This window comes from Mustela nivalis (genome assembly GCF_964662115.1).
Source record: "Mustela nivalis genome assembly, chromosome: 1".
NCBI lineage: Eukaryota > Metazoa > Chordata > Mammalia > Carnivora > Mustelidae > Mustela > Mustela nivalis.
In genome coordinates, this window is record NC_139020.1 from 12939920 (window position 1) to 12952019 (window position 12100).

Here is a 12100-nt window from a genome sequence, read left to right on the forward strand (position 1 = left end):
ACGGGAATTACGGAATTCTGAGAAAAACAGTGGAGGAGTGGGTTAAGTTTAGATTTTTCACGTGGAATCACAAGAACCAGCACATCCTGTTTTTCCCGACGCTCAGGCACCGTTTTTCCAGAACGTAGAAACAACTCTGTGGCATTCGGGGAGAATCTTACTTAGCTTAACTTACTGCTCAAGGTCAATCCTGTGACCAGAAGGGCACCTACTTCTTGGAAACAGAACCTATACATTCTGTTACTGTGTTTTCCTGTGATTTCAGACCGTGATGGAGTTTGCCAGCCTTTTGGTTCTAAAATCCACGAAGGGCCCTCAAAGTCCTCATGTGTAGGGGTCAGAGATGAAATGCTTTGGCGGTGGGGTCAGTGTTGGCTTTTTATAACATTTTCTATGAATTTGAAGATCCCATTGGCTTTATTAAGTAACTCATGAATCGGGCAGCGTCCCATCCAGCACGCGGAAGGATGCCCCCTGGAGGTGTGGCGTCGCGGGGACCCCTTGGAGCAGGGGAGCCCTCCTGACCCCTCGCTCTTGCTGATGTCGTTCCTCACTGTTTGCAGGTGGCAGCTCGCACTGGGGAAACGGGAGTGAGACGTCGTACTCAGGCCATGTCCAGATCCGCCAGCAAGCGGAGGAGCAGGTTTTCTTCCCTTTGGGGTCTGGACACTACCTCCAAAAAGAAGCAGGGACGCCCCAGCATCAATCAGGTAGGAAGCAGGGCCAGGTCGCTTCCCCGGCCAGCTCCCGTTGGGCCTTGTGAGGGGGTGTGTGCGCCTTTATGGATCCTGGCTGCTCCTTCACATCGGCTGGTTGACACATGATGTTGCTTGCACTAGACTTTTAGTAGATAATGCGTACGCCTGACTTTGAACCCTGCTCTTAGTCTATCACCAGGCTCCTGTCTCCCCACCTGCATCCTTTCCGAACGCTGGTTAATTATAGACCTCCTGAAAGTGCACAATTCATCCTGAGTCTTCAGAAAAAAGCAGGGCTTGTTGATGAAGCCAAGTGGGCACCTGAGCACAGAGTTTTTTAGGCTGCCTCCGGTGCAGGATCAAAGGCAGCCGCTGGGGAAATTGGACTGTTTCTTTGCCCTTGGCTTTTTGGGGTTGACATTAAATGGGTAGCTCCTTTGCCTTTCGCCCAGATGCTGGGGCTCACAGGGGATCTCAGTACATGGCGAACGGCACCACCAAGAAGAGTGGTGGGGGGTCAGGCCTCCGACAGTCGGATGCTGTCCCTTGTCCCTTATAACCCTTCTCGCCCAGACCGCCGTCCTACTAGAGTCACTTCTAGGAACTTTGCCCCATTGTCATTGTCATCCTTCTCCTCTGGTTTTGTGAAACGAGTGGCTCCAGGACCACTTGTTCGGGTTTTAGGGACTGAAGAAACATGGTTGTTGGTCTTTTCAGGCGGAGGAGAGTGTTGGATTCATGGATGATGGTGGCTGGAAAGGGTGGCAGTGAGCGTTTGTGGAGGGCACGGTAGGATTGCCGATTCACTCTGTGCCCTCACGCATGGTGAGAAGCCAGCTGACCACCTTCATAAAAAGATCCCTCCTTATTGGTTCTGATAATCCCCGCCTTCAGTGGGCTTAAGAACTGAAGTTTAAAAGAGATGTCAATCCTGAAAACCGATGTCCTGTGTTTCACTGACCACCATGCTCACTGACCGCCATGCTCACCGTTTAAATGTGGGTTATCTGTGTCCTTGATGGAATTTGCAGGAAACCAGAGTCGCAAATGATAAGGTAGCCAGGACCCCCTATGGTCTGTTCTGTGGTCTCTGGGGAAGGCGGGACATCCGAGTTTATTACTTGGGAGTTCGCTGCTGTGTAAATCTGAAGAAAAAACAGTTTAGAGGAGAGTCATTCTTTCTTTCTTTCTTTCTTTTTTTTTTTTTTAAAGATTTTATTTATTTATTTGAGAGAGAAGGAGCAGGGGGAGGGGCAAAGGGAGAGGCAGACTCCCCGTTGAGCTGGGAGCCCAAAGTGGGGCTCAAGCCCAGGATCCTGGGTCCTGAGACAAAGGCAGATGCTTAACCGACTGAGCCACCCAGGTGCGGCGGAAAGTCATTATTTCATCCATAAAAAAATCACACGAGACTTGGCGGCTCATGCCTAAGCTCACCCACAGGGCACTTTCACAGTCAAGACTTCCCCCTCCTTCTGAGAGGTGGTGTGGTGTTGGATGTGAATCCCGTGAGGGCCGAGGGCTCAGACCACCACTAAAATATATGCCAGGGCTTTGAGGTTGGCAGCTCGGCTTGACCTTCTTTTCTATCAAAAGCCTTGCTTCACCTGCTTCTTCCGTGTAGGCGCCCAGTTGTGTTACATTCCCATCGCTGCCGAAGTAGATGACTCGCATTAACCCAGTCCAAGAGAATGTTTTAACGTATTTAAAAAATCAAAGGGTGATGCAATGTCTTCCAAGCAATTCTTGTTGCTTTTTCTTAAAGAGTTTACAAAATCTTCTTGCTTAGCCATAAGCACACCAACAGAAATTTACTTACTAATTCAGTACTTTGAAATCGACAAAAATCGTCTGTTTCTGTCGATCTCATTTACATCGGGAGAAAGGCTTTTTCTTAATCATCTGTATGGTCCTGATAGTATCTGATTGGTTTAGAGCCAATATGTGTTATTTCTCCTGTCTCCATGTTTAGATTTTGACGACTTAGCAGAATTCATTTAATTTTGAACAACAGACAAATTTCTGTTTTGTTTTTTGTTTTTTTTTTAATAAAAAAATAAAAAACAACCTTTTCTGTGTTGTAGAAGGTACTAGAAAAGTACGTTCTCGGGTTCTACTCCACAGAGTATGAAAAATTAATTATTGATAAACATTTGATCACGTCTAGGAGGGAACTGCAGAAACTCTTCAGTGTGAACAAACCTAGATCATTGCTTTAGCAAATGTATTGTCTTTAAATCTAAATGAATTATCCAGATCTAAGAGCTAACTTTCTCTTCTCTTCTTCTTCTTCTCCTTCTTCTTCTTTAGCTTCTTTCTTCTTCGAGTTGTCGAAGATCAGGGGAGGTGATCCAGTTAGAGGAACGTACTTTCCATGGTCTGCTACCATGGAATGCGCTCCCTATTTACGGATCTGATAGAGGAGTAGTTGGAAGCTCTGTAATGTTTTCTAAGAGCCGTGTCCATTCTCCGTACCCCTCCCATGCCTCGTTTGCCCTCCTGCCCAAGGTCTTTTTGAATATGATTCTTTTGTACGTGCAGGTGTTCGGTGAAGGAACGGATGCTGTAAAGAAATCTTTAGAGGGAATATTTGATGACACTGTTCCAGATGGCAAGGTAAAAATAAACACATTCCTTTTCTAAAAGTACCACAAATGTATCAACATCACACAATTCATTGGTTTCTTGGGATCCTAAAATTAAGTGGACTCTGTTAAATACCGAAATGATCAGACCTTCAAAGTTATGTAACAGGTCAGTAAAATGTGGAAAAGCCTTTTATGTGTAAAACTTGGTAACAAAGAGAACACGCTCCTGCTGCCATAACATTTTCAATACTTACCATTTGGATGTGTAATTTCCCATCGAGAATTTAAGACAAAATTTGGGTTCTGGGGAGCTGAGTATTTTATGTCATTGCTGATTCCTTTTATATCCACTTTCCATTCCCAAGAAGTGAATTCGTACTGCCCTCCCTCTCTGCCCACACATGCTGTTTTGTTCCCCTTAATTTCAAAGAACTGTTCCGATAGTATATTCTTTAAACAGCAACAACAAAAAAACTGCATTTGCCTCCTGAAAGACAAGTATTCAATTAAAGGTTCACAGACTTGTTCCAACCTTGTGCTTGGATTTAAAAGGGGTTGTCAAACTGCTCTGATTGAAAGCCCATAAAGAATATTGATTTTTTTTTTCCCCTGGGCTCCTTTTTTCAGCCTCTAAATAAATGGACATTCCCCAGTTTTAAAGACTCTTGTAGTGATACCAGCAACCTCTTTGTTCGGGGGTTCTGATGTCGACAATGTGACCTTGGAAGGATCCTCTGGTTTTCGGACTCCGAATCGATATGACAGAGAGTTTAGCCCTTGGTTGCCATGCAACTCAGCAGCCGCGTCAGCAGCCTGGCGTTCTAGGTGGAGCCGAACCTCTGAAATCAGAGTGCCGGGGAGTGGGGGGGATGGGGGCGGGGTTCGGGCCACTGGAGCGGGGAGGAGAGGCGAGCAGCCACGGGCAGGCCTTCTCTCACTTTTGTGCTCGGACTGCTCCTGGATCGTGTCATCGTGGGTACAGAGGCAGCCGTCCTTGGAAATACCCAGCCACAGCCTCTCTTTGAAAGACTCTCTCTCCCTCTGATGAGACCTGGTGTAATTAAATCGCTGTACCTATATGCGATCCAAGCATAGTTTTTGATATTAATGGAGCCATTTCTGAAGTTAGGTAACTCATATTGCATACGATTATTAGTTCGCTTTTAATGTTGGGATATCCTCCCCAGACACAGAGATCCTGGAACCCGTAAATGTTTTTCCTCTAGATTTCTGTGTCCCTTTTGTTTTTCCGTTTCTTGGAGATACTTCATTATTCCGTTTCTTGGCTAGAATGCCTTGATCTCAAAGAGCAGTTTAGGTGCAAAACTTGGACCGATCCATTGCTAAGTATCATTTTTTTAACATGCTGCATGGGGACAGTAGGAGATTCCGATTTTAGTTAATGGGATTTAACCAAGGGGATTGCTTTTTTTGCCGATCCTTCCTTGGGGGTTTAATTTATCTGCACATGCAACATCATTCAAAGCCAGAGCTGAAATTGTTTTCTCAAGTGAATTTAGCTCAGTAGCCTTTACAGAAGTAGGTCCCCCATTCTGGGATTCGTTCTTTTTGTGAATGGAAGTTGTTATGTTACCACCTGTCAGCCTTTGTTTGGAAATCTGTTTCTTCTTGTAATTTGTTAATACCAGCCTTGTTCTTAGTAACCTATAGATGTGTATTTACTGATTGGTGGCCTGGTTTTAAACCAATAATCAAGTCTTATCAGAGCACATCTTGCCCATCAGTATTCTTTCTCCATTGCTGAAATCTAACATCATTCTTTGTTTCCTTATTTCAAAGAGATTGGACCCCTGCTTCATTGCTGTGGAGGGTTTTAGCTGCCTGACTTAGATTAACCCAACCACTGAATGCACACATATCCCATCCTTATAAACTGGGCGCTACTCCCCGGCCCTCCCGCAGAGTGGTGGGGAGGATGGAGTGTGGCAACAGCCAAAGAAGGCCAGAAAGATCACGCCTTGAGGTTCCCTGAATGTCACCTGGGAAATGGGGCCGTTTCTGTCCCAGAACTGTGCTGGAAGTCAATGCAAGCACAGAGACGATGGTCCCCGTAAATACGAGTGCTAGAGCATCATCTTTTCTTTAAGAACATCCCTGGGGCCTCACTGTTGCCTTTGAAACAGAACTCACCCGTAGATATTCTTGCTGCAGGAATTCCCTGCTCTAAATTAAGGCGGGTTGGTGGAAGAAATCCTAGCAAGAACACTGAGCTGAATGGATGAGCCATTTCTCTCTTTCTTCCAAATTTCAGTGCCCACTCACTCACACACGGCCCGCCTGTGGATGCTGTGGACCAGGTCTAAGAAACCGTATCTAAGAAATCTTTCCTTACTCTATTAAAGCTCTTCTCTCAATAACTTCTTCCTGCCTCTGAATGCCCCTTTCTTCAGCCAGTGCCACCATCTCTGCTCTGGGCCATGTTCACGGGAATAATTAATCCCTGCGTACGACCTGGGGATCGAAAAGCGCAAAGCCCTACCACTGTTGCCCGGCTAACTTGATTTCTTACCGTAGAGGGAAAAAGAAATGGTGTTGCCCAGCGTCCATCAGCACAATCCCGACTGTGACATTTGGGTCCATGAGTATTTCACTCCGTCCTGGTTCTGTCTGCCAAATAACCAGCCAGCCCTGACCGTCGTCCGGCCCGGGGACACTGCCCGGGACACCCTGGAGCTGATCTGCAAGGTATGAAGTTCCTTGGGTCGTTTCCTTGAGAAGAGCGGAGGGGGCTGGAGGAATTTCCCACGGTGCACGTGGAAGTTGGGAGGCGTGCTGGAGAGGCAGGCATTCCCAGTATACCTCCATTTCCCCTCGGAGCCGCTTGGGAATCCTTTGTGATCGTATGCATAATAAGCAGAAGCGAATTCTTTGGCTTTGGGAGGAGAGGGATTCTTTTTAAGTAGCTTCTTTCAATATGTGTATTTCATAGAATTGTAATGAGCATATCACACACTCATTGCAAAAATTGTAGACAATTCGGGTAAAGAACAAAGCGAGTGAAACCCACCCTTCCAGGATCTGGAAGTTATGCTGTAAACGGTCTGGCATCTGTCTTCCCTTCTGTTTTCCACACGCACACACACGCGTGTATTTAATGGTATCGTGTTTTGCGTGCTGTGTATAACCTGCTTTTTGACAGCAGCAGACACGCCGTTGCATCTGGGGAGGGAAAAACTGAAAGAAATACGTGTGACCTCTAGGATGGGAAACTCCCTTTCCTATAAAACAGAGCATTAGCCTCTTTTTGTGTGAGTATGTGACAGATGCCTGAGCTCATTCTCTCTGCTTTCACTTGAAGCTGAGAAACTTCCTAATCTTTTTCAAGGTCAACATGGTGTTATTTTTTTTCACTCCCGACGGGCAGCCGTTGGAAGTCCCTTGAGTGGGGGAAGCAAAGAGGAAAGCAAAGAGTTTTCCTCATGGGCCCGTTTTTACTTTCACACAATTGATAGCACTGATAGTCCCATTTAGTTCTATCAAGTCCGAGAAAGAACTGATGCCCCCGACCCATTACACAGATGGAGAAAGTGAGGCCCAGAGAGCCGTAGCTCCTGGCCCTGGGCTCACATCACAGTCAGTTTGCAAAAAGGGGGATTGAACCCACATCCACCGAGGTTCTCAGCCTCAGTGTACCCTCCGGCACCAGATTGCTCATCAGGAAGGGTAGGATGTAAGGGTCAGAAGAATCTAGAATCTGTTCTTGAGACTGTGTGATGGTTTTCCCCAGGGCCGCGAAAGGGCAAGTAGAGACCTTTGTGGCATAATTTTGCCCTGGAAGAAACTGGATGGAGACAGTGACATTTTGAGGACCTCCTCACTCAACACAATGGTTTATAAACTGCCCAGCTTTCTGTCCCATAGCAAGCACCTCAATGCTGTGTGTACCTCTGCAATCAGCAATTTTTAAATTTGTTAAAGAAAACAAATCACTAGGGCCTTTGTAAGGGGGGAAAAATGGCTCTTTTTATGAGTGGGAGAAATGAAACAGTCTGGCTCAAATAAGCCTTATGTGCAGGAAATGTAGAAGGACCATTTGTTTCGGGACAAAGCTAAAACCAGCCCCCATATAGGTGTTAAAAATAAATGATACTGTTACATGCTTTGAATCCTTCATGTCCATGAATTCCAGCTTTTTGAAGATAATGGTATTTCTGTTCACATTTTTCATTTTAATTACTTAACAAAATTGGCCTATTGAGGATTTCTGCATTCTTTTATTTATAGATTAGCACGATTCTTTAGAGACCCATTAATATTCTGCAGAGCTGTGGGAGTTATTCTCAGAACTGCAGCTGAAGGTGTCAAAAGTAGGACTCTTGTGCTTTTTTTTTCCCCCATAAGCCAAACTTACTTGGCATTACTTTAGGGTCTCCTGTATCCATCAGCCTCAGACACAATTAGGGATGGAAGGGTAGGTCAGTTTTCCAGTGACCATCGATCGGTGGAAAATTGAACAGTGAGTGGGGAAAATAATGATGGGCCCAATCTGAGATACTTTTCAAGCAGTTGCCTTGATAGAAACCCAAGGAATGAGGAGTAGTATTGTCGCAGCAACTAGAGACCCTCTCTACAAAGATAGTTGGATCTGTCCCCCTATGAAGTGTTTATTTCTATCGCTGGAAAGGCTTTTCATGGTGTCATGAGGACAGAAGGTCATCCTGTCCAACTTTCCTTGGATCCTCAACTCTTTTTCCCCCAAAGTAGAAATAAAGACAAAAAACAATATGGCGTGGGACAAGCTTAAGTGTCACGAGTTTAAAAATGGAAAACTTCTGTGTGCACTTTAAGAAATTGATGGTCTCTGGAAAAACACCCATGTAGGACAAATTATATAGTGTGCTGGGAGCCAGGTGCCTTCTAAAGCTGGCTGCTTCTCTGGAAAACACTTTATTGTCATTAGTAGAGCCGGCTTTATTCTTAAGAGGGAAAGAGATAATGGGGAAACCGTGCTACATATTATTAATGATCTAATTAATGGTGAGTGTTTTTTTCTGTTGGAGGAGGGACTGAAAAAGAAAGGTGATTGTCAGAATGTCTGTCTATTATTTCTTTATTGTCATTCTCAATGTGGGTGATGGATGCTTTTTCTGATATTTAATAATCAATCTCTTTCTTCTGTCTCTTGCATTCAGCTCATTCTCTTTCCTATTCTATCTGATCCACATCATTTCCCATCAGTTTGTCATCTACCATCCGAGAACCAGTCAAGTTCTGGTATAGTAAATGTTTCAAGATCTACATTTCATGTACCGTTCATGTTATGGATGTTATGGAAAAGATTGTTGCTAAATATAGCAGGTAACCACGTTGGCCTATGGGTTTTCTATATATTCGATCATTGCAATTACCAAAATAATTGCAAAAAAATTCATTCATCCATAGTCACTGATATTATTCATGTGTGGCCCTGGGATGAGTTTTATTTCATGCCGTCCCTATGTTGGCTTATGCCTTTGATTATTCTATAACCATTGGCTTAAAAAAAAAAAAAGTCACCTTGAAGAGGAGGATAAATATCTTTGGAAATTCTATGGTAGTTGCGTGCGCACGCACGTGCGCGCTTGTGTGTGTGTGTGTTTGCATGGATTTCTATATGTGGTAACTGCATGCTTTTATGTTTCCCTGAGAAGTTGGACCAAAATGGAAGAGCAATCCCATATGGATTGAAAGATCACATTATTATCCATTATAATTGGCTCAGACTATTTACTGAAAAAAGCTGCATTGTCTTTTACTACTTCATCCTTTGAAGTAGATGCAAATTAAAAAAAATATATGCCAACCCAGCTAATACTTGTTCTATGGTAATATTCATCTTTGGGTATGACATGTGGCTACATGGCCTCAAAATGAAATCAGATGGTCTCTAAGTAATTCAAGTAATGCACTTTGGAAAACTGATTGGTACCACTTAAATCCCTCACTGATTTTTCTCTTGAGTTAGAAAGCTTTCTCTTGAATGTTTTACAAGTCTATAGCAGGCCAAATATTTAGAATTGCCATGTTAAAATATTTATTGATGCTTGGAATTCTTTTTTGCACAAAGATGTATTGCGAACATGGTAATTTGCTCGACCTGCCTTGGTATTGACTAGCAGATACTCGGGGAGCACAAAATTCTCCTTGAAAGTTCTGACGATCTGATTTAATTCATTGGAATGAAGAAGTTCATTGGTTAATTCATTAGGATCAGTATTAAAAATTTTGTTTGTTGCATATGCCATTTTTGTTTTTCAAAATCATCAGGACATTATTGTACATAGCTTTATGAAGTTTGGAAAAGGCGGTGGGGGAGGGAGGCGGCAAGAATCGGCCTCATTATCACTGTTGTCTTTGCTGTGCTCCTTGAAGTGAGGTACCTTGACAGCTGTCATTTGTCATTCTCTGTACATCTGTGCAAGTGTTTCAGCACAGGAGAACTTCAGGTGTGCTGAGAATCTCCAGTCTTCATCAGGACCATCTTAAGATGTTTGGTGCCTGAAGTGGGGCATCTGTCTCACACTGAGGGTTCAGGAACCAGAAACCTCTTAGGTGAGGTTGCTGTTCGGGTCCGACTTCCAGAAGACCGTCTGACTAAGTCACAGCCTCATTGGGAGTATCCACAAAGTGTTTATTAACGATGACAGTAGGGTTGCCAAGTAGACTTGTTCCTTACCACGACCTGATGGAATTTCATTTCTGTTTCTTTACCACGACAGTCAGAAACAGATGGTGGACACAAGTTTTTTTCTTCTACTTAAAGATTTCAGTGAAGACCTGGGTAGGTGGGAAGCAGTTGCAGCTTCTGTCTCTGGAGGGAAACTTTCCTGATCCTTTTCCCCTAAATATTATTATTTCATGGATGTTTGTCTCAGCAGCTCTCCCACAAGCAATAGATCGCACACTTGAAAACTTGCCCGTTCTATGCTTCTCTGGATTATCCGTACGCTCGTGTTGTCTTAGACACTGACCATCTGGGTTGGTGTGACACTGGGCATTGGACCAACGGTGCCTGTGATCACACGGCGAGCTTCAGACCCTCACTTGACTTGGGAGAGGATACACAGTGGGGGTTCCGAAGAGTCACTGATAGAAAACTTGCTCATCATCGTGCTAGATGTTCAGAACACACTCATTTGCACTCTCTGGAAATGTGCAGGATTGAAATTGCGGTCTCTGGAAATGTGCCTAAGGCAGGATGCCTGTCTTGTATGTATCTTTATTCAAAAAGCAAAGGCCCCACCCGACCACCTTCCATTTTTTGCACACCCTTTCTCCATACACACGCCTACAGGCTTCGTTTCTATTTCTGCCGTGCCTCACACGGGGTTGGGGACACTTACGAGTTTATTAGATGGGATCGAATGACTGTTATTGGAATAATTGTTGGCATGATCTTAGTTGGGCCTTGAAAATGTTTTTGGGGAGGTGGGCAGGGTAAGCAGGAGGAGCTTGAAAGCAGTGAAAAATCCATTTCACTTACCTTTAAATAATTCTCCCCATTGGAGCTTTGGGTGGAAAGAGATTTTATATTTACGAAAAATGTCTGACTTGTGTAAGAGTAGAGAATCATGTCATGAACCTCCTGCATGTCATACTATCACCAAGGTCCTATGATTCCCGAAATTATGTTTCGACTGTTTACCAACTCCCTTCCCTGCTCTGAATTGTTTTGGAGGCGAATTGCAGATATCATATCTTTATCTCCTAGTACTTGAGGATGAATCTCTAAAAGATAAGGCTTTAGAAAAAAATGACTTGATTCAAACATTTTCTAACAATCATTTTCAGGCTGCCATGTAACTTTCGAAGAGCATTTTCTTATGTTTTTCTCTGCATCTTCATGAATTTAGACGGAGGGTTAGTCATAAAACCACATATGCCGCCATGGCTTCCCCCTACCTGCAATGTTAAACTGAGGATGACTTTCTAGAGGGGAAAAATCAGTTGACCCGTTCTGGACCAAAGGAGAAGGCCTGGATATTTCAATCCTTAACGATTTTAGATTTGTTTTCTTTGGGCAAGTCATTCAGTGTGTTTCCAAAGCTGGACCTGTGCCCGTCTGCACTGCCCCCGGAGGGAGTCTCACTCGGGGTGTATATAAATAAGACTGAAATCCAAATGCCTTGTCTTCACACTGACTCGCCTGCAAATGAACTGTTAACAACTGTCCCAGTGTCCCCATGTGGTTAGAAAAACAACTTTGCTGGGCACAGCTTTTCTCTACCACTGGGAGTACTTCCTTGCCTTTCTGTTACTCTGCTCCTTTAATCACCTTTGTGTGTTTGGAATTATGTGGAAGGGCTTCTTTGATCTGGTGGGTTTTGTTGCAAAACCTGTGTTAAAGGGTATGACTCAGATCAGCAGCAGTGGAGAAGTGACTCCGTTATTTCCATGGAATCATAAAGTCATAGCTACCCATGGGATGTTATTCATCTATTGAATGAAAATGCTTTCAAGATTTGAGTTTTCAATGTAAACCTTCTAAGAGGTATAGAAACGTTACCCCCCTCTGCAGTGAGAAATCTCTGGAGTCTAGAAATCTCTAGAACTCTCTAGAATTCTCGGGATGGTAATATGTCAGTGGGCGCTAATGATTCCTTTTTACTATTGAACAGACATTGTCTTTTCTTTTTCCTTCCTCTTGTCCCAGACACATCACCTGGATTATTCCGCTCATTACCTGCGTCTGAAATTCCTAATAGAAAACAAAATGCAACACTACGTTCCAAAGCCCGAGGAGGACATTTATGAGCTGGTAATGTTTATGACTGTTGTCCAAGTACATTCTGTGGGAGATTATTTTTAAATTATATG

At 43.9% G+C, this 12100-nt stretch overlaps 1 protein-coding gene across 11 annotated transcripts in view; it reads left to right on the forward strand.

Annotated features, from left to right (window-relative positions):
- The window catches only part of TIAM1 (TIAM Rac1 associated GEF 1), a 382148-nt gene that overhangs the window by 294610 nt on the left and 75438 nt on the right, over positions 1–12100 (forward strand). For all 11 annotated transcript variants that reach the window (XM_082723635.1, XM_082723632.1, XM_082723631.1 and 8 more), the window contains 4 exons: positions 564–710; positions 3237–3311; positions 5819–5989; positions 11937–12041. In XM_082723635.1, coding sequence (XP_082579761.1) covers positions 564–710; positions 3237–3311; positions 5819–5989; positions 11937–12041 — 498 coding nt within the window. The remainder of the gene's footprint in view (positions 1–563; positions 711–3236; positions 3312–5818; positions 5990–11936; positions 12042–12100) is intronic.